We start from the raw sequence: 24931 nt of genomic DNA on the forward strand, positions 1-24931 counted from the left end.
ACAAACATTGTACCTTCACAGCACCCTCTACGAATTTTCAAAAATGTAGTTCAAATCGTTACTAAGGGAAACCTACAAATCCACTGAATTGAGATACCGAAAAAGCAATTTCAAACTAATAAAATTTTCTGTATCCCCGAATCAACTCAGTGGATGTTGATCTTTCTTTTTTTAATCTGTATGTAATTTCTACGTTCATTACAAATATGTAATTTGTTTATAGATTTATTAATTAATAAACGTTTTAATTTGTTTAAAAAATTCTTGATTTTTTTTCAAAAATCTATTTTTTTAATCATGGTATTATTATTAATGATCATAGGAAAAGTTAAAGTATACACTTTTATAAATAAATTATTTTTATTAGATAATTATTTATTGAAGATAATTTATTTATTCAAGTATACCTTAACTTTTTCTATGATTAATAATGATAGTATGATTAAAAACAAGGATTTTTGGGAAAAAATTATTTTTTCAAAAATTGTTTAAACAAGTTAGACTGTTTAATAATTAAATGTCTAGACAAATTCATATTTGTAATGTACAGAAAAATTACATATAAATTAAAAAAGAAAGATCAAAATCTATTCAGTAGATCCCGAGATATAGAAAATGACAATAGTTTTAAGTTGTTTTTTTAGTTTTTGAACTCATGCATTTGTCGGCTCCCAGCTCCTGGATATTTGGGTGTCCCTTCACTTACCCCGACTAGTCACCATTTGAACTACATTTTCAAAAATTCGAGTGAAATACCAGCTTATCGAATATGTAAAATGATTTTTTTTACGGACAATATTTTTAAAGATATTCTAAATGTTTATAAACTACCAACTTTCAAAAATTTGGCATTAGGATTTTTTACTATATTAGATCATTTTTTTATCTTTTTTTTTTTATACATTTTGATAGTATTACTTTTCTACTTTCATTTAGCATACTCAAAATTACCCTATATTCATTATTTTCTGTCTTATGTTATTGCAAAATAAAGGTCTCTGGGATAAACAAATAGAATAACTTTTAAACTAATTAATGGATCCTGATCTCTAAATGGACTTATTCTATATAGTCCTATATGGACTTATTTCTCCACGAAATATGATATGTGTCAAAAATGTTTATCCTGATGCTGGTTCGTTAAATTGATAACCGTAATTTCGATTGTAACTGTAATAAAACTTAGTTTCCACATTAACAAAATAATTCCATTTTGACGTTACGAATTGTTCCGTTACCAATTTTGCAATTACGAACTGTCGCTTTATGAGATGTCTCGTCACGACATTTTATATGACGATTATTTTGAAATATATAGGGACACAAAAGAATACTGCTGATATCAGTTTTGTTGTTTCAAGTCTTATTAAAAAAAGTATACCACTGGTGATGGCGATGATTAGAAGCTTGTAGATGGCGACCTCAAACTACATATTGTAGAAAAAACAACAACACATTACGATTCAAAATCTTTATTGATATGTATATATTGGGTATACATAGACTATAAAAATCCACTTAAAAATTCTAAATATTATTAAAGGTATCACAACATTAATATTAACGTCAGTTTTCAGTCGGGCAGTCTATATCTTATATAATAATAGCTAGACTATATGGGATCTTTTATTTACTACATACACATTAAATGAATAAATCAAATTTTTTACTATATATACTTTATTCCAATAACCGCAATTAAATATTCGCCTAAGTTTTTTGGAATTTTCCAATTTATGTACCAAATTACACAAGTTATAGGTCTATGTGGCTATGTAACAGTCTTTATGCATAAAAAAGAATATCGAAATCTTCCATGTTGTAGTTTAAATACGGTACCTCGAAGAAGTACCGATTCGACGAACATTACAATTTCTTAACCACACCCATACCTGACGACTTACGGTACGAGATGAGATGCAAGAGTTACTGTACTCACAAATTAACCCAATATGATCATCTCATTTGGTTCAGTAACTCTACACTCTACCACAAATATTTGTGTGTAACTCTCTTGCAAGTATAGTCGAGTTGGAATAAAGTACAGTTTTAAAATACATACATAGGGCGAAGTTATACACAAATAACATAAACTTAATGAATAATACTAGATGTGGTTATATCATAATGAGACTGACGCTGCTACAAGGGTAGTATGCATACGTCAGCGACCGATAGCATTTAATTTAGAGCGAAGCGTTCTCTACCGATGCCACAGTATATAGAGGTTCCACAGTAAAATCACTCTTCTATCGGCGCTTTGATCTCAGGAAGTAATACCGGCAGTACGCAATTCATAGAGAAATAAAAAAAAAGAGAGACGTCAAAGGATAGGGAATAACTGGCACAATCTTTCTGCGCAGGTAAGTAGCACATAGGGGCGCTGCTGTTTCTGAAACTAAAATTTACCCATGGTACAATAAAGTATTTTGATTGTACCGTGAAGAAAATTTACATTTTTGACAATTGACATTGACTGTGTTTTTAGGACGCCATTTTGTTGTGAGAATTTGCAATTTCCCCGCCCGGCATAAATAGATAATTTGGCGGTTTGTACTGAATACTACTGAACTGAACATATTTTCATTACTGGATAGTGCCGGAATTGCTGAAATTGAATATCGGTAGGTGAAAATACAATTTTTTATATATTATATAATCGCCTTTTTCTGTATCGTAACACATATCTTCCTTCAAGCCTCTTTCTCTATATGTATAGTTTCCCATTTCCCTATGAATTTCTTCTATCCAGCTTTTCGTAGGTAATCTGTCGTCTTCCGTACGTTGTAGTGGCTTAAAACATCTTAGTTGCTTTGTTTTTATATTGTTAATTATTGTATGAATTGTATATCCTATCCATTATCTCCAATATTCTTGTATTTCTGATTTTATGTATTCTTGATATACGAGCAGCTCTTCTCCAGAAGTCCATTTCAGTTTCCCTGAGCATCTTTTCGGATTTTTCTTTTAGTGGTCAAAATTCGCTGCTATATGTTACAATGCTGTTATAGATGTTATGTTTATTTTCTTTGGAGATACTTTTGGTCCCCTAGGATTGTGTTTAATAATGCCATAGCTTTCCTTCCTTGCGTGCACTTTTCTTGGCTATTCTTGTCCAATGTTCCATCTTGTGTAATTTTAAGACCCAAGTATTTATATTCCTGACAGTGATTAATAGTTATTTCATTTTTCAACGATAGATCCTGCTGTATACCTCCAACACACATATATTCCGTTTTGTTGGTATTCATTTCCAAACCCCAGTGCAGGTACTCTTCTAAGATTTTGTGTGTCATATAATATTCAATATCGTTATAACCCTAGGCCGTAAGAATCTGATCATACGCAAAACATAGAGTGTCTAGCATGTTATCATCAGTTTTATTTATTGACTTCTTAATTCATACCATTCAAGTTTAAATTATAGGTCTCTATGCATACCATATCTCTTTATTGATTTTTAGTTTTCATTAAAAGAAAATTGATTTGTTTTTTCGTTCTAGGATTGGGAGTATAGACAGACTCGACAAAGACATCAACTTTTGAAAAGGATAATTACGAAGTACAGCAACATTGAAGATAACATTAATGTCATTAGGTGGGTAAATAATTATTTTATTTATAATACATATTTTTACTTTAATCCACAGAGACATAAGATAAAAAAGAACTTTGTTTGTAGGTAGGTATATGACAAATATTTTGTGTTTTATGGACCTCGATAACTAAAATCTCTGTTTCCTGCAGTGGGTTCGGTGGACTTTTTAAATTAATAACTATGTCCAAAAATGTACCCTTAAAATGGTGGTCAATAAATTTTAATAATTATTGTAAAATATTAACATACAACCAAATTTTTAAATTACATTCATGTGGTGTTTACAACAAATCAAAATTGCTTTCTTTTATGAGTTAATTTCTCAAAAACTATGATGTGATTAATTACTGCATTCTACTAAAAGTAATGTTAATTCAATATTTTTCAGTAATTAATATTATTTTTTTCTTAGTTGCAAAATGCTATTTGTGTATTCTTAGAAATACTTTTACAAATTTAATAAGAAAATCACTTTACATTTTGAGTTAGTTCAACTCCCTAACCTCGATATTCACTCTCTATATGCATTGTATTAAAATTGCCTTCTGTTTTATTTTCAGGAACTTGGAATTACAGAGAAGTGATATAGACTAATCATCATCATCATCAGCCCCTCTAGATCCACTGCTGGACATAGGCCTCCCATGTTTGTAGACAAGTAGACTAATAGAATAACAAGTATAGTGTAAGTACATGTAAGTAGGTAGGTTAACACCTTGGCTACCATGTGAGATGCCAGCATTTCACACAAAATATTGACTGTAATACTGTGTGAGACGCTGGCTTCCATTGTTATTAAATGATTTAAAATGCTCTAAAGCGAGAGTTTTTAGTTTCTCATATTGGTTTCAAAATAAGGATAAAATGGTACAAAATTACAGGTTATTAGTTTAAGTGATCGCTAACCAAGGTGTTAAACGTTAATAAAGGTATGGTAGTTATATTGTATGTAGGTACAGTTGAGTCCATGGTTCTCATTAATACCTGGAGAGATAAAACACATACTTGTTACTTAGCACCATTGTGTTCCACACATGACACTAAAGACAAACCAGCTACTGCCTGTTATTAAGTAAACATACATGTTATTTTTATGAACTTTCTAGATTCAGTACATCGAAAAAATAGAGGTGCAAAAAAGACGCTTGGGGACGTTTTCAGATTTAAGTACAATTTGCAACATTTCTGGTTTGTTTATTGTTTGTTTTTCACAACTAATTTTATTTTGGCATTAATTTACATACAAAGTTCACCTCATTCACACAGATTGTCATAACCACTTTCTGCCAATGGACTCAACTGTAAAATTAGTTTATCATTTTATAGTGTAAATAGAAATAAAAAACTAGTATTGTAACAAAAGTCAGTGTTTTGTAAGTAAGTTAAGTTAAATATCAATAAAGGTTCTGTTTAGTTACAATTTATAGTGGTTATATTGTATGTAGGTAATATTAGTTTATCATTTTGCAATGTCAAATTCTAAATCCAAACCCAGTAAATATGTTCACGGATGTTTAGCTTCCTATTGTAATAACAAGTATTTTCATCCTGTCACAGACCCAGAGTATACAAATAAAAAGTTTTTTAGATTTCCAGATAAAGATTTAAAAAGACGTCATGACTGGTTTGAAATTATTGGTATTGAATTTACTGAAACTAGGTGTTATTTATGTGAAGATAATTTTGAGGAAACACAATTTACAAGCAGTTTAAAAACAAAACTATTAAATAATGCAGTGCCCTCCAAAATAATTCACATATCCAATGTCCATGATCAACTTTTGCCTATACCTGCACATTCTTCTGATGAAATCTCTGTTTCAAATGTACACATTTTTAGTAACAAAGAAATAGTTCCTCCAAAATTATCCTCCATTAATAACCCAGTCAAGAATAAACGCTCAATTTCCAGTCAGCATGATAATGAGTATAGTATTACACCTAATTTAGACCTAAACACCTAAACATTAGAAAAAAAGCCGCAACTCGATAAAACTGCCTTGTCGAAAAAACACTAAGAGCCGAAAAAGTTTTAAAAATATTGAATTTAACTAATGGTATCACCATAATAATTTAATTGGAACGTACACAAGAGTTTGGGGGGGTTTAAGGGAACAAAACCCCCATAAAATTTTTAATTTCACTATCATTTTTCTTTAAGATATTCCTGCCATAAAAATGCCACATGTCCATTTTCAATAAAAAATCTCTAATAGTTTTCAATATATTCGAAAAAATCGATTTTCATTTTGTAACTTCAAAGGGCTGTAACTTTTTTTATGTGTATATGTGTAATAAGGTAAGTTAGGTTCATTCAAACTATTTTTGGTCAAAGAATAGGTGATTTAGTTTATGACCTGTATTTTTGTTACACTCTGTATATATGTATCCTATTTTTCTAAAAAGTTCTGAGGGAAATGTAGAATAATTTATAAGGTTTTTTTAGGCTACTAGACAAATTTGTAATATATATCTGCATTTTGTAAAAGATAAGATAATTAAAGAATAAAGAGCGGGGACATGCATGCATTTTGTGTTGATCTGTGTTTTACATCATTATTTCAAAACAATTTTACTGCATAGATTTTCTTATTTTGTTTTATCAGCACTCCATACATGCATGCGGTAAGTGGGGGGTCCCCGTGAGGATTAATAAAAATATAATATATGTAGTTTTTTTCCCAGTGTTTATATTATTTTCTATTTTTCTGAAAGTTCTGAAAAAAAATATTTTTCTTTAGATATTTTTAGGCTACTAATCAAACTAGTAATATCTGCATTTTGTAAAATATAAGATGAATAAAGAGGTCGCCGTGAAGATTAATAAAAATAAAATGTGTGTAGTTTTTTTCCCATAGTGTTTATTCCCATGTTTTACGAAGATCTATTTACAAAACCAACATAACTGTATTTTTAATATTTTTTCTGTAATTTTTTTGTGTAAAAATATAATTTCTATGAAAAAATTTAAAATTTTAATATTATTTATGACATAAATAAAATAATGTGTAAATAATATTACAATTTCCAAATTATTTCATAGAAATTAGGTTTTTACACTAAAACATTAAAGAAAACTTAAAAATACAGTTATTTTGTTTTTGTAAATAGATCTTCATAGCTAAGTGAAATCTAAAATAATTTTAAATATCCCGCCACGCCCGCTTTTAGCCGTGTAGTTCGGTAAGTAGTCCATCGAGTCGCTAGCGTCTAGTGTGACAATCAAATGTATGCAACCAAGCACTCTCTTCTCTTTTTATTTCTCTATGACGCAATTGGTAATTCACCAGTGGAGGATGCGGGTTTTCCCTGTTAAAAATCCGTACGTTTATATGCGACTAGCAATGCGAGAGTAGGGCAAAAGCGACTAAGAACATTGCGCGGCCGCCATGCGCGACTACAGATTTTACTTCCAATTTTTCGGAGAGTGGTTCTACTGTCCCTCTTTATACTGTGCCGATGCCATGCAAAAGCTTACATGAAATTGGGCTTACGAGATTTTGAAGCATCATCGGGGTGTTAACTTGCTTTAAGCAACGCCATGGGACGAGGACTTCAATGAGAGAAACTCAGCGGTGAGCAACAAGAAGCTGAGAAATTTAAAAGTAGTTAGAAGTGTTCAATTCTTCAAATGATCTGAGCTGGAAAGAAATTTACAACGCAGCATAATCAACATAATCTTAAAGTACTAGCAATTGGAGAACATTAAAATGAACTTGCTGATCTTAAAAGTTTAGTGAACTCAGGCCATGGGAGAGAAAATGTGGACGTAAAAAATTTGGAAGAGTGGTTGGTTAGACTGTGATGCTAGTGACCTTAGATTTGAGCATCTAACTGACATCGTACGAAAATGAGGAAGAAAATGAAGAGAAAAATGATGACGGTTAAGAAGAGGAGTTTGCACCTGGGGAACGAGTGACTGACTACGTATCCTTGTGTCACGCCCACAAATCAACTTCTAGAATACCTAGAGGACCAGGACGACGGGCATATTGGCTGAAAAACTGATGCTGCGTAAAAGACAATGTAAAACTAACAAACAAGTTTTCCTGCATCAAAGAAGCAGAAACAAGTGACACACTACTTTCAGAAGGTGTAAACAATGCAAGTACACATTAAAAATAGTAAAATCAAGCTTTTAGTGAAAATGAATTACGCTACTTTCGTAATTCTCGACAACCGCACCAATCAACCCCATAGGCAAACGTCAGTTGGCTGTAATATGGTTTACAGCGTCAGCCTCGTTCTTTAATTGCCACACCTCGTATAGCCTAAAATACCGAACATTACATCAAATTATATCGACGTCCAGACGTTATAATTGGTTCAAATTAGTTTAAATGGAAAAGTCATTCATGATTAGACTATTGACTATATCATAAATTTTGCGAAGGTATTTTCGACAGTTATAAGTTGCGGTATTACAAAATGCTAATTTAACATAAAACTGAACAGCAAACTCTATACGATAGTGTTTTCAAATAAATTTGTATACTGTTATTTCGGCATAATATTCTTTTAAATAGACTAATATCCCATATAACCTTAAATAAGCTACTTTAAATGCTAAAACAAAACGAAACAATATATACAATAACGCAAATGTTAATACTAAAGTGAGAACAGCTGGATAAAGATAAAATCATTACAACTTCATTAATAATAAAAGATAATAATAAATGGACAAAACGAGAATTGTAGACGAGAACTATTTTGGAATAAAGCAAGCATCAAAAATTGACCATCAACAAAAATGAAAAACTAACTGAGAGTTGATTTTATACAAAGGATAAAACTATTATTAGGTAAACATCGTAATAATAAAATTTTCTGAAAGGACTAAACACCTATGTATGCACAAAGGCGCTATAATATCACCCTCGTACTACAATTGAACGAATGACATTACCACGGTATCTATGAAGAAGAAAACTGACAGATACAGGAAAGCAGGTGGTTAATTAAAAAAAAAACTTATTTTCAGAAACTGTCTAGCTGGAGCAACCATTTCACACTGCTCAAGTAGCCTCGTAGAAGATAATAAAAATTATATTGAGGCAACATATTCGCGGTGTGCAAGTACTTGGAGGGGATACGAGAACGATCGTGCGAGAATAGCGGAGAAATATTGCTTAAATAATTCATATTGTCAATTGAAATTGTCCAAATGACATATATTTCATACCTACTGTCATTGAAGAAGAAAAATTATATGTTGCTCCACAATATTGATATGATATGCAAATATTATATAAAATTAAATTTAATTGAGTGTCTGAGTAAGAGAAGGGGCTATGCCACACAACTTGAAATTTTGGTTTTTTTGTCGTTCTCCATAGTGCTGCCATCAAGGAACAATAATATGAACTTCTTGTAAGTGTGGCATATCCCCTTGTTTGTCTAAAATGCAAATGAAAATCCGACAGTTCGAGCGTCAGCTGTTTGTTGAGAAAGATAAAACCTTTTGAAAAAGATAAAACTAAAAAAAAAATTTTGTGGCATAATCCCTTCTCTTTCTCAGACACTCAATTGTATTTTGTTTGCAGTACTGCATTAATAATTAATTTTATTTACTACATACAATTGTTTACCTTTTAATATCATAACCTCAGCCTTAATTTTCTTCTTAAACTTTTTTGGGCTGTGGCCCTGACAATTATCCAGCAGCAAGGACTAATGCAATTGGCCAATACAATTAAAAGTGCGAAAAAAGTTGCTGAGCTATGAAACCAGGTGTCGCTTTTCCGAACTTGCACGGTCCCAATATGCGCAGACACCCTCTGACCAACAAAGAAAAAATGCGCATCTGGAAGGAGAATGTTCAAATGTGTAGTGGTACATAATAAGCCGGATTTCATAATACTGAACAAACAATGCTTATTGATGTCGCGACATCTAAGTACAAAAATCCTCTATCCTCTCAACTACTGGTGTCATTCCCTGCAAACAGCGATATTTCTAGTAATATCTACATGTGTCAGGACATTTGTGGGAGATATTCCACCTACCAGGTCACCTAACTCTCTAGCTCCTAATGTCAACTCAATAACACAGAAATAGAATACGAAAAGAATCCCTAAAAACTCAATCCTTTTGACAGTACAGATTTCTGGAGTGAATGAATTTTTTTAAAACATTTGCCTTTTTGCATATATTTATTCATGTATAAACTAACACTTTAGAGTGCTCAATAAGTGTTATAGAATGCAAGATTTGACAAAAATTTTAATATTTCAACAAAAATACTAAACTGTTGCATTAAACATAGCATGTTTATTTAACATTGCATACTGCAAAGACAAATATAAAAGGTATTTTTTAAGAGTACAAGAAAATTTAAAACAACAAAAACTGCAACTACAATTACAAAGCTTTTGTTGTCGTGATTTCTGGTCCAACTACCTACATTGAATGACTGAATGGTATTGAAAATGTCATTATCGCTAAAATAGCGCTTCATCTTGTATTGCTGCAGACAATGTAAGCCGTTTTAAATTTTCTTAAAAATTATATAATAATATGATCCACTGGATCACTTTTAAATCCAATAAAAATGGTTTTTTCGTCAAGATGTAGCTCTTTAAATCATCAAATAACACGAATAGGACACTCTTATAACAATATAGTTTAAACTTATTACACGAAAAAATCACCACGATTTTCAAATAGTATCAATCTTACATAAAATCCGAGAACCTACTGTATAACTTAAGCGTTAATTAAACTATTTAAGTATTTTCCTCAGTGGTTTTGTTTTCAACGACTTTAAGACAGGCATCAGCGAATTCTACAAAAATTGGTTCCTGCATGGCTTTTTGCATAACTTCGTCCGCATTTTCGGTCTGATCTATGGTTACTAGGAGATTTCTGAGATGACTATTTGCTAACAGATTATTCAATTCCTCATTAGTGGCTGAAAATACATTACGAGTTAGTAAAACACAAACAAAAATTTCATGTAAAAGTAAAAAATGATTTTGATTTCAGAATAGGGCTTCCACTATGTACTTATAGGCATTTCGATTTTATAAATCTCTTCAGAGCACCTCTGTAGAAACACTGAACTCGAAACAAATCTCAAAATTTCATAATTTCACTGGAATTTTCAAATTATTTTCACTGAAGCTTTATTACGGGTTAAGTATAGTTTTTTTGCCTGTCATACAATTACAAACAATATTCTTGATATATGTCAAAACTCATAAAGAGCAATTAATCTTTTACTATAATTTGTTTTTAAACCAGGAGAAGTAAGCTAAAAAGACAGGTTCGCACCCAAGAAAGTCACTAAAAAAATCACCAAATACATCTTCTGTTTTGGTTGATCATATCGGCCTTCAACGGTAATCCATACATATTATATTATACTATAGTCTGTTTTTAAACCAAGAGGTGTAATTCAAATTTCCCGCGCCGTATAGCTTGTTTGTAACTGGTCCAACCTCAGGCAAGTTTACTCCACTGTTATAAAATTTTGACACTAATGACATTTATAAAATTTTGACACTTTTGGCATTTCACAGGTTAATTAAGTTATATCAGCTATTTTTTGTATTTTCTGCGTTATTCCTTTAATTTTTAAATATTTAGTCAGTTTTTATATAAAAACATTTGTTTTTAGAACTCTTTAGCGACATATTAGGATAATATAATATTTATGGATTACTGTCAAAGGCCGATATGATCAATCAAAAAAGAAGATGTATTTGGTGATATTTCTAGTGACTTTCTTGGGTGTGAATCTGTCTTTTTAGTTTACTCCTCTTGGTTTAACAACAAAGCTTAATACGTTACTAAAGAGTTCTAAAAATAACTGTTTTTTTTTATATAAAAGTAGACGAAAAATCTAAAAATATAGTATACAGGGTGATTGATTAGTGTGAGGAAGCTCAGTAGATCTGTTATAGTAAAAATTACAAAAAAAAGTTATTGACAAAAATTGTAGGCAGCTTTAAACTCCACATTTTAAAATTAGTTACAATCTTACAGGGTGTTCCATAAGATGGTGGCAGACCAAACTTATGTTTTTTTAAATGGAACACCATGTATTTTATTTTAAATTTGAAATCTGATTTACATCCACATCACAACAATATAAAGTTTTATTATGTTATACCGGGTATTTAAAAAGTTACAACCAATATTACCTGAAAATCGTATCAAGTTTAACCCCCTGTATAATTAAAAAGGAGTATAGGAACATTGATCTATTGCAACCATAGTTTTTTAATAATTGTTAAAAATTATAAATCATATTCGTTTTCATAATATTCGTTAAATCAAATACAGGGTAAGTCAAAATGCAAGTACATTATTTTCTTGGTAATTTTAAATAGAACACCCTGTATTTTATATCTCTATCGAAAAGTACTACTATCGTACTTCAAATTTTATGAAGTATTCCCTATACCTAAAGTTATCAGTTTTCTAGATATTTTTATTTTTCCATCAAAGTATTAATTTGGTAGATATTTTAACGTTTACCAATAATTATTGTGAGTTGGCCATGATTGATTTGTCAGAAACTGACAGTTTGACATTATTGTTTATTAATTCAGTATTGGGGTACACCGTAAATTAGCAACAATTATTATTTAGTAATTCAGTAATTAATTTAATTTAAATTAGCAATAATGAATTTTACTACTGATGAAAAAATGGTAGATATGATCTGGATTTTGGGGGAATGCAATAAAAATTCATTACTATCAGCTAGAATTGATCAAGAACGGTTTCCAGATAGGCGACCACTTAGACAAGATACATTTGAAAAATTGAAAGATCGATTTAACGCACTGGTTCAGTGAATTATGAAAAACGTGAACGAACAAAAACTAGTGTGACAGAAGAAAACGAAATGAGTGTGTTGATGGCAGATACAGAAAACCCACACACAACTATAAGGAGTATTTCCAATGAACAAGAACTTAGTTACTACTCTGTTCAAAACGTTCTATCTAAAAACAAGATGCACCCTTATCATATTCAAAAGCACCAAGAATAGCACAAATGAATAGTATTTTGTGAATGGGACTTAGAAAAAATTAATGAGCAGAGATTTTTTTGATTATGTCCTATTTGGTGATGAAGCTACATTCCATCGAAACGGTTCTGTTAATAGACATAACTTTCACTAAGATTCAACAAGTAATCCATACCACATAGTAACACATAGTCAAACAAGATGGTCTCTAAATGTGCGGGGAGGTATTGTCGGTAACCATGTAGTAGGACCATATTTTTTTTTAAGATAACTTAAATGGTGAGATTTATTTAGATTTTATCGTAAATCAGTTACCGATATTACTAGAAGAGGTTCCACTTAATATACGTGAACAAATGTGGTTTCCACATGACGGTGCTCCTGCGCACCACAATGAATTAGTACGTGGTGAACTTAATGATCAGTTTGGTGAAAGGTGGATCGGAAGGGATGGACCGGTAAGGTGACCCCCATTGTCACCGGATTTCAATAAAATGGAGTCATTTTTTTGGGGTTACGTTAAGAACGAAGTATACAAAATACCTCCAACAACAAGGGATAATATGAAAAATAGAATCCGAATTGCCTTTCAAAATATTTCTTTACAAATGCTTAATAATGTAAGCAACTCTTTCAATGACCGCTTTCAAGTATGCATAGATGTTTTGGGAGGTCATTTTGAACACCTTACTTAAGTAAGATAAGTTAAAATTACTGTTGTTTTTTATTTTTCTATTTGTTATTTTTTGTTTCCGTCGGTTATTTTTTATAAATTTTATTTGAAATAAATTGTTTTCTTTTCTGTGTCGTTATTTCGTTCCTGAATTAATAAATAATAATGTCAAACTGTCAGTTTATGACAAATCAATAATGGCCAACTCACAATAATTATTGGTAAACGTTAAAATATCTACCAAATTAATACTTTGATGGAAAAATAAAAATATCTAGAAAACTGATAACTTTAGGTATAGGGAGTACTTCATAAAATTTGAAGTTCGATAGTAGTACTTTTCGATAGGAATATAAAATACAGGGTGTTCTATTTAAAATTACCAAGAAAATAATGTACTTGCATTTTGACTTACCCTGTATTTGATTTAACGAATATTATGAAAACGAATATGTTTTATAATTTTTAACAATTATTAAAAAACTATGGATGCAATAGATCAATGTTCCTATACTCCTTTTTAATTATACAGGGAGTTAAACTTGATACGATTTTCAGGTAATATTGGTTATAACTTTTTAAATACCCGGTATAACATAATAAAACTTTACATTTTTGTGATGTGGAAGTGAAGCAGATTTCAAATTTAAAATAAAATACAGGGTGTTCCATTTAAAAAAACATAAGTTTGGTCTGCCACCATCTTATGGAACACCCTGTAAGATTGTAACTAATTTTAAAATGTGGAGTTTAAAACTGCCTACAATTTTTGTTAATAATTTTTTTTTGTAATTTTTACTATAACAGATCTACTGAGCTTCCTCGCACTAATCAATCACCCTGTATAGTATAGTATATAGTATATATATCTAAAATAATGCGGAAAACACAAAAACCACTGATATAACTTAACACGTTGACAGACAGTGAGTCAAATGTATAAGCAAGTGTTGTGACACTATATGTATTTTGCAAAGTAGCATAGTGAAAAATGCAACATCTATAGATGTTGTATCACATTACATCAATGGAAATTAGACGTTTATAGACGTTCTGTCCGTCAACGTGTTAATTAACCTATGAAATGCCAGTAGTGTCAAAATTTCATAAATGTCATTAGTGTCAAAATTTCTAACAGTGGAGTAAACTTGTCTGAGGTTGGACCAATTACAGACGAGCATTACAGTGCGTTAAATTTGAATTACTCCTCTGGGTTTAAAAACAGACCATAATAAAAGTCTAAAATCAGTCAATTATTAACATCTTCACTGGAAGGGAAAACCAAACATTAAATGTATATTAATTTTATAAAAGAATGTTTACATTACCTAATAGTTTCAATCTATCATCAGCTACTGTATCTTCTGTTACAGTTTCAATTTTTCTTCTCTTCACAATTAAGTTGGCTTCTTCAGTTTCTTCATCTCTTTGAAGAACATTGCATTTGTTTTCTCTGTGTTTTTTACAACAAGGAACTGAACAACTGTAAACAAAAAAATCAATTATTTAAAATAGCTTCCAATGTGGAAGTTGAAACTTGATTGATAAAGAATATACTGTATAAATTGTATTGTATTTCAATACAAAATGGGGTGTCACTAAAAAAAACTTTTAACACTAGACTTACAGAGGTAGTCATTATGACCATATTGCTTTTCAAATCCTAATGTCTTTTGAATTACTTGAAGCTGACTTTTATAATTTTTTAACTTTTCTTAAAAAATGAAATTCTTTAGAGTGGTACATTTAAAATTTAGATTTTTCTTAAATTCTGTACATTCTAATTTAGTAATACATATTACTAAAAAGGGATTAATCCATTTAATGCGGCAGAAATTATTAGTAGGTAAGTCCAATGAATGAAATAGAGATTTTAAACAGATGGACGGAATATTTCGAACATTTGCTGAATTGTCAAGAAAATCTGGAAGTAAACTTAGATAATGAGGTAACTTAGATAACAAGTACACAGGCAAATCCAAATCATATCGACAAAATGCATCCCATTAGGAAAGAAGTTAAAAATATTATAGAGAGCCTAAAACATAACAGAAGTCCAGAAAACGACCAAATAACATATGATTTGTTTAAATATGGAGGAAATCACGAGCATGAAGAAATGTAGATAGCAACCTGGGATCTTTAATCTTTATCCTTAAAAAATATTTATCCTTTTCCATGATAACTTGATAAAAAATTTCACAACATAGCTTTCTACTTTGCAAGTATCTCAAGGAAGAGTGTAGTAATGTAATGTTAAGGCTACCGGACAGCATAACTAAATATGAGTAGAATTGACTTTTGTTTATAATGACAAAACTGAAAACGTAGGTCAAAATTTTCAAGTATAACTTTCTAATATCGAGTCTAACGGACTTTTTGTACTCATATATCTATACATATCTAAACGATTTCTATATTAACTATAAATTAACAGTTGTAGGCACTTTGTGCAAAAAAAATAGCCCTATGTACTAGCAGAATTACATACTGTGGGTATATTTTAGTGTTTGTTCCAATTCTCTGTATCTGTTGTCTTTAATTTTAGTGTTTGTTCTGTTTTCGTGTATCTCTCATGTTAGAAATAGATATTTTTAACATAAGTAAATAAAAATACTATAAAATAAAATTTTATTTAAATACGTATTGTTAGATAAAATCTGGGGGTTCCAGGGTTAATTCAAAAAATATCTTAGGAAGAACAGTTACGAAAAGAATGGTATGAATGGTAAGCAATATGTCCCATTCAAAAGAAGGAGATAAGAGCCAATGTAAAAATTATAGAGGCATAGTATAGGGCTTTTCATTAAATGTCGTTTGTTTCGAGCTTATATCGTATGTCATATAATCCCTGTATATTAATATCATACACAGAATATACAACATATTATTTATGACAGAAGCTCGAAACAAATGACAATCGATGAAAAGCCCTATTGCCAAATGGTGCAATCAAAATGTTGGCAATCTATTTAAAGAATATACCTACTATAGTTGATTTTTTAACCAAGAGGAGTAAACTAAAAAGACAGATTCACACCCAAGAATGTTACTAGAAAAGTCACCAAATTCATCTTCTTTTTTCGTTGATCATAATATCAGCTTTCGATGATAATCCATACATGTTATATTATACTAACACATCGCTAAGGGCCAATTTCTCATATCGAGTTCAACTCCAGTTTAACCTGAACTTTTAGTGAACGTCAGTTTAAAGTCAAAATCGTCTTTCTCAATTCACGTTCAACCGATGGCAGTTTAAACTTGAACGATGCTTGAACGGTGGAATTCGGCCGTTCAAAGATTTCAGAACCCAGTTCAGATGATTTCATGGATTACGCATGCGTTATATTAACATGAAATTCTATCATAATATAAATATATCCTATTTTATTATATTAAGCCTAACGATAAACGATAACATTATTTTTGTTTTTATAACATTTATTTATAATTATTAAAATGACTATTTGGCTATAACCTCCTCCTTACACCCTCCTTGAACGGTGTTCTATTGGAACAGCAGTTTGGTTTCAGGCGCCATAAGTCAACTGAACTCAATTTGCTGACATATACTAACTTCTTACTGAACGCCTTGGACGAAGGACTACAGGTGGACGCCCTGTACACCGACTTCTCTAAGGCTTTCGACAGAGTTAATCACAATATTCTATTAGAAAAATTGCAGCGATTAGGGATACATGATTCACTTCTGCTGTGGCTTAGGGAATATCTTCTGGACAGAAAACAAATCGTCAAGCTCTACAGCTATTTTTCCTACGAAATAGTTGTCCCTTCGGGTGTACCGCAGGGATCTCATCTTGGACCTTTGTTGTTTAATGTTTTTATTAACGATATAAAAGACTGTTTCCAATATGCGAAATTTCTTTTATTTGCTGACGATGTTAAGTTTTACTGCCACATTAGGAATCCACTCGACTGTTTAAGGCTTCAGTCCGATTTGAATCGGTTGAATGAATGGTGCAGCAACAATGACATGGTTCTTAACTCCTGCAAATGTTTTCACATTTCATTCACGCGTTCGAAAAGTCCTATCTCTTTCACTTACAAAATAGGTGATACAAATATCACAACAGTCACATCCATAAAAGATCTTGGAGTTACACTTGACTCTGGACTATCTTTCAATATTCATATAAGCAATATCATCTCAAAATCGCTTCAACTGTTAGGTTTTATTAAAAGATGCTCCCAAGACTTTAAGCAGTTGAGATCGTTTAAACTGTTGTACTGTGCAATGGTGAGGCCAATCGTGGAATATGCATCTTGCGTCTGGTCACCCGCCTATGAGACATACAACTGTGAGATTGAAAGGATCCAGCACCTATTCCTTAGGTTCGTCGCATTCAAAACAAACCGTAGAGACTGGAATTATATGGATCTTGAACTAGAACTTAACATTGACACCTTATCAAGCAGACGGAAAAAGAAGGACATGTACATGTTGTATAATATTATAAATTCAATTCACGACTGCCCTGAGCTCCTTGAGGAAGTAGGTTTACATATTCCCTCCAGAATCACACGTTCAAGATCTACGTTTCATACTCCCATCAGCAGAACTAACTTCACTGCAAATTCTTTCATCTCGAGGGTTTCTAGACAGGCAAATGCTTGCTCCAATTGTGTGGATTTCTTTGCGGATAGTTCGCGATTTTTAAAAACGCTAAAGGATTGCACCCTCTAGTTTTATGTTCTTGAATATTTTAAACTTGTGATTATATATCTTTACCTGTTATTTTTACTTTTTGACTTGCTTTATTGTCGTAGTGTTTATTGTATCTTATTGTATTTTACGTATATTTGTAATATTTTGTTAGTTCTTCATATCTTCTGTAATGTTTTATTGTAATGAGCTTTGCTCGTAAATATATATAAATAAATAAATAAATAAATAAATAAATACTTAAATTTAACTTTATTCAAAAACAGCATAAAAATGGTCGTACAAAATGGCGATAGTTTTTTACCTTTTGCCATCTATTGGCATTTCTCGAAAGCTGTAGAACGTGCACTCGCAATGAGAAACGCATTCCAAACAAAACCGCAGTTCACCCGTGAACCTGGTTCAACTGAACCGTAGATTAAGGCAGGTATGAGAAATCGACCCTAAGAGTTCTGTTTTTATATAAATGTAGACTAAAAATCTTAAAATTAAAGGAATAATGCAGAAAACACAAAAAATCGTCGATATACTTAATTAACCTATAAAATGACAGAAGTGCCAAAATTTCATAAATGTCATTAGTGTCAAAATTTAATAACAGTGGAGTAAACTTGCCTGTGGTTGGACCAATTAGAAACAAGCATTACAGCACGGTAAATTTGAATCCCTCCCCTTGGTTAAAAACAAACTATAAAGAAAAAACAGGAAGATATAATTGGTGAATATCAGGCGGGTTTTAGACAAGGAACAAGCACAGTAGAACAGATTTTCTTGCTGAAATTAATACTAAAGGAAAGCTATCAATAACAAAAACCAACCATGATATGGACGGCCTCAGTGCAAAAGGTGTGTGTGTAACAAGTCAAATTTCCTGGTTTTGAGGAAACGAAAAAACGGTTCTTGGATTTTTTTCGAATAAATTTTTAAATTTTTTCACAAAACAATACAAAATAGTGGTTTTTATTGAACTTTAAAAAATTTTATAGTTGGACTTTTAATTTAATTAAATTTTTCGACTTGTTACAAAATGCACAATATTTTCCTTACTTGTTACCATTGACACAGGTCCTTACTCAGGTAATATTTCTTTTTTTCAGCAACTTTAAGGTACAAAAATACTAAATTTATTATAAAATGACTTCATGTACTTTTACTGATTGGAAACAAGTCAACCAGACAGTGAATATGGTGATAATAAATTCAAATACTGCCCTGAAGGTAACAAGTCCACTTATTTCTGTTTGCACAAAATAATTTTTTCATATTTAACTTGTTACATTCTACACGTAAAAAAATGTAGCCTTTCAGTGGTAGTTGACTTTTTTCTTTTTGCACAGAGCTAGACATTGGTAAAACAATGAATATCACATGATAAAAAAAATCCGAAAAATGACTTGTTACCTTTTGCACTGAGGCCGTCCATATTATTAACCCGCCATTACACGCGCTATGAGGGAATCCCTCACCATATTTGTTTATAACCAATGAAATTGTGTAAACTAATACGATAACCTTAAGCACCCAGGAATGCCTTTAGCATGGTTCATGAGAGGGTATGAAAAAGTTATAGAATATTTCAGGCGGTCAGTGTGCTGTGTGATAGTTGAAAGAAGAGACATCCCTCTTCAAGTGAGGGAATTCCTCACTGCGTGTGCAATCACAGTGAAATCACGTTTCTGTTATCTCAAAGAAACTTTTAGGTTTTTATTTAATATTTAGGTAGGTTTAATTAAAATATTATGGTTTGGATTAGGTCAGAAACAGTGGCACACCGAGCGGGGGGTTTGGGGGTTAAAATCCCACACAGAGCATATAGAAATATATATATAAAAGAAAGTAGGAAAATGTAACTTGTCTTTCACAAATAATACAAAAAACTTTCGGTGCCCAAGCTAACCCCCCTCCCCCCAGAGGAAAATTCTAGGTGCGCCACTGGTTAAGAACCCATTTTTAAATTTACCTATTCTAATTGGGAAATAAGCCACAATTTAACTTGAAAAATTGATTTTATTGACGTTTCGAATTCCACCTCGGACGTCATTATCAAAATACAAAATATTAATAGTTAATTACATACATACCACAAAGAAATAGCTTCAGAACAGTTGTTAATTTTAATTTGTATTTTTAGTAAAATGAATTCGCGTAAATTGCTGAAATTGAAAATTAAGAAAACTTGCTTTTGATCTATGTATATTATTTTTACTTTTGTTTTGTTAAATTAATAAAAAAAAATTGGTTTACGAGACTTTCTATAATATGTGAGTACAACCCATTTTATATTTATACATGTTGACATTCATTCTTCCTCGAAATAAGTCGAACTTATGTAGGTGAGGGAGACGCTCATACGCGTGCAACCACATCACAATAGGAGACGTGTGTAACGGCGGGTTAAAGACTTTAAATAATATAGTAAAAAGGCAGGAACAGTATAAATCATTTGAACTAGAAATAAGAAGAACAAAGACATGAGTGGATGTGAAATCAAAATAAATAATATGACAAAATATAAATTAGAATAGGCACCTACTTTAAATTTAGGAGATTATCATAAATATATGGGCCATTCCACGAACATACGCCTGTTTTGGATTACTTCGACAACGAATATTTTACTGTGCAACATAAGAAGTACAAAAGTAAATGGCGCTAATAATTATTCCAATAAACAACAATGTATTTGCAATTTACTTTTGTTCTTCTTATTTTGCACAGTAAAATATTCGTTGTCGAAGTAATCCAAAACAGGCCTATGTTCGTGGAATAGGGTATAACACTCAATTGTCCAAAAACAAAATAGGGAAATTCCAAATAAACATAGAAGGTATTATTTTGATTATTTAGTTTTTTGAGAAAAACGTGGTTTACCTAACTACGATACTTTGCACAAATATCAGTATCGGTGATTTAAATTAAATTCCAGCAGGTAAACAATATACTTACTAAAATATTAGACAAATTGGGCACTTGTACCGTGCCTCTTTTTGGCAAATTTCACAAATTTTATTCATCTTTTTGTAGTTGCGTTTTAATTAATGTGAAACTCTGTTTCACCGTATCACAGCTTTTTTCACTCTAATTTGTTTTCCGTACTAACTTGAAGTTAAAACAAAGATACAAATGCAAAAAGTAACAATAACGGCGTGGTATTCAATATTTTTAAACATTTGAAGCCTATCATTTGCTTTCTGTCAAAATTCTTGTCAAACATAAATCAAATGTTATTGAACCTATCGCGATTGTTGCGCTATCTAGAGTGGTTTCGCGGAAGTATCAATGCAGTGCCATCTATCGGTTCTTTTGAAAGAAATCAAAAATTAATTCATTTGTAGATAAATAGATGTCAAAATACCTATTTAACAATTTTCCCCTCTTTATTGTGCATTTTTGTTTAGCATACAAAAAGTAGTAGCACATCAAGATTAGGCAAAAATAATATAAAGCATAAATTTTGAAATTTTGGAAATACTTCATAAGTAGTTCTTTATTCACCTCTTTAAATTACTATTTTTATTACGCCTTACGGCCTTTTGCTACCAATGAAAAATAACGCAGTGAAACAATTACAACAACGAATGGAACAACTCGAGAAAACAACTAAAAAAAAGTTTGATCATATCGGGTTAAAAGTGGATATAAACACGTTCCTAAGAAACGGATATAAAAACAGCATGGAAGCATGCGCATATCTCAAGAACTGCAGACGAAAGAAAAACTGCCTTCAAACTTCAAACCTTCAATAATGACTAATGACGAGAAAAACAAGACAACATATGCACTGGAGGACGATAAATACATCGTCAATTCGTCAGTAGACAAGAAAGAAACCAATCTTATAAGTAAAGACCGGATTATATGTTCCTGATTTGACTGAAATATGTGCATATATATGTCTGAAATATGAGTAAAATATGTTGAAAATATTCCCTAAAAGTTTAAAATATGTTCCAAATATGTGGAATATGTGAAAAACATTTTAAAGTAACAAGAAAATATGCATTAAAAAATGTATAAAAGTTTTATTAAATAACGGTAAGTACATATATTGACAAAATTAACCTAAATATACGAATGTATACCTATTTAGTACCTATTACTATTACTTACGTTTCTACATTTTATTCCTTTTTATAAAAACAATTCACAATCAAATGTTTTTAAATATTTTCAATAGTAAAATTATGCCGCCTATCCGTTAGTAGTAATTTGTATGTTGAAAATCTTTGTTCAACATCAACTGATGTGATTGGTGCAAACATTAACAATCTCCGCATTTAAATTGGTATTGACATCAAAATCGCCACAAATAATTTGGTTTGCTTCCTGTAATAATAATTTTAAATCACTATTTTTCTGTAAAGTTTCAATCCATTTTTTATTTATTGATTGTCCAATTCTTCCAGAAACTTCTTCAGCGTTTTCCTTAAATTTCTGAATTAAATTAAGGGACTCTTGTAGTGGAAACGATTCAGTTTCAAGATTGAGGATGGTTTTATAAACAAATTCATAATTCGATTTAATAAAACAAAGCTCATTGTGCAGTGATCTGTTTTCTAAACTTGATTTGCATTTTGAAATCGCACCAATATTTGTTTCTTCAAAACATAAAATTAGTTCTTTTATAGGGAGAAAATGTTCCGCATAAAAACAGGCAGCTTTTAAATATGTTCCCTAACTTGTGATTATAGGCTCCGGTGGCAAAGGAGTATTTGGTAATTTTTCTTTATATATCTGAATCCTTAAAGGCGATTTTACAAATATTTTCTTCACGTTGCTAATTAAACTATTAAATGTAGGAAATGAATTTCGAATTTCTTCCGCCACTCTGTCTAAACCATGCACCAAACACGTCACATGAATTAAATTGGGATATAAAACTTTTAGTTGTTGGTCAGATTTGACCATGTATGACGCAGCATCGGAAACCATAAGCAAGATTTTGTTAGCTGGAACAATGTCGGGAAGGAAAAAGTTCATGAATGCATCATTTATAAACCTAACCATTGTTACATGGTTAACTGTGTCAAGCTGTTTACAGCCAAAAATATGTCAAAATATGCCAAAATATGTTAAAAATATGCCAAAATATGTTAAAAATATGTCAAACGGTCGAAAATATGTTCAAGCCATCAAAATATGTTAAAAAACAGAAAATATTCTAAATATGTAAAATTAAATTAGTGTCAAACGCCTTTAATTATCATAATTCGTCCACATCCTGAAGCGTTTGATTGTATCTTTGATGGTTATCGATATGCAAAAAACATATAATCCGGTCTTTACTTATAAGGCAGCGATAAAAGGACTGTCCATAGATGAAGACATCTAAGTAGTAAAGGAAATCGAAAATAAGCCTCTAACTATACCTACCTATATTTATTGTATAGGTGCCAAGAGAGGAAAAGGAGGCCATGAGCATATTAAAAAACTTGAAAGTGACGAGAGAAAAATGTCATATAAAAGTAACAGATGCCACGCCACCACTAAGTGTGTGAAATGCGCCGGAACCACAGGGTAGAGAGGGTGCAGGAACTACAGATAACACTGCTGCTAGACCAACACGCGAAGTAAGCAAACTGTGATGGACCTTACGCGGTCAAATTCAGACACTGTAGAAAAATATCATATGAACCAAAGAACGAGCCAATATCGAGAAATAGCCGCTGAGAAGAACCAGGCAACAGATAAACGATTAAGCAACAGAAGAAGAAAGAAGGTGCCTAGACAGGTGACACCAGTTGATTGATTAAATGTTTTTTTTTATTGCAGAAGGCAGAATCCGCATCAATCTGATTTGATAATAAAAGATGGCATACTCCTAAAAGGAGGGCCTGCAAAAGAAGAAAAAAAGATTCGCATATGCGAGGACACACCCTAGCGCTAGCCCTTTACACAAATGTACAAACAAACAGAAACTACTTGAAGACTGGGAGAAATTCCTATGGTCTACCTCACAAAAAGTACAGAAAACATGATACTATGACTATGCCTATAGTTCGCCAACAGATTCCAAAAATAGAGGTCCTTATGCAGAGTTATTAGTATTGACAAGACCATACACTTTTCGATTGCTTACGAGCAGCAGAACTTGGCCACTACAATATAAGACTACTAAAATAAGTACTTATATTACAATCAACTAGTCTCTATTCAAATTGGAGATGATCGTACTGAAAAATTACCCATCAAAGTTGGGTACGACAGGGTTGTGTTTTGTCACCCAGTCTTTTTAATCTATACTCTGAAGAAATATTTAGGGAAGCTTTGGATGACATACATGATGGAGTAAGACTTGGCGGAGACACGTAATCAATATACCTATCAGATACGCTGACGATATAGCCTTTCTTGAAAAAAATTTACAAGTTCTACAGACATAGACATTAGTAGGTACATCTAGACAGTGAAGCAAGTTAACGAAGAGATCTTATAATTAATATTTCAAAGACAAAGAAGATGGCAGTTGGAAATATTATTAGGTATACTCGTAGATCAAGGTGTGCTTTCTCTTGATGGAGAGAACATATAAAGTGTAAACCATTTTAAATACTTTGACAGCTTGTTAAATGTAAATTGTGACTCTGATGCTCTGATTAAGAGAAAATAACCAGGATAGAAATGTCACGAAAGGATTTTATGACCTGGATACCAGTTAAATGTAACAGAACCTTTCGATGCATATTCGCAAGAAAGTCCTGAAATGTTTTGTCCGCTCTATCCTATTAATATGGTCGTGAGACATGGACATTAAAAACGAGAATGCTTAACAAATTAGATGCATTCGAATTGGGATGATATCGTTGGATCCTAAAATATTGTGGATTTCGCACACTTCCAATAAAGATGCGCTTAAAATGACGAATTCAGAACGCTCGCTAATAAACATCACAAAGAGAAAACTCCGGGCCATATGATAAGAGGACCTAAATACCATCAATGTCCCCTTATATTACTAAAAAAAGTGGAGGGAAAGAGACGGATTGGTTG

General features: G+C 31.5%; 1 protein-coding gene across 1 annotated transcript; it reads right to left on the reverse strand.

Moving 5' to 3' along the window:
- Positions 1–1456: 1456 nt before the first annotated feature.
- Positions 1457–21153, reverse strand: LOC114337356 (zinc finger HIT domain-containing protein 3). Its single transcript, XM_028287769.2, has 3 exons — positions 20888–21153; positions 14583–14737; positions 1457–10511 (listed from the first exon to the last, which is right to left on the reverse strand). Exons 1-3 carry the CDS (start codon positions 20953–20955, stop codon positions 10327–10329), a joined length of 408 nt encoding a protein of 135 aa, XP_028143570.1. The 5' UTR covers positions 20956–21153; the 3' UTR covers positions 1457–10326.
- Positions 21154–24931: the final 3778 nt, after the last annotated feature.

Source organism: Diabrotica virgifera, chromosome 2 (assembly GCF_917563875.1).
Source record: "Diabrotica virgifera virgifera chromosome 2, PGI_DIABVI_V3a".
Classification (NCBI taxonomy): Eukaryota; Metazoa; Arthropoda; class Insecta; order Coleoptera; family Chrysomelidae; genus Diabrotica; species Diabrotica virgifera.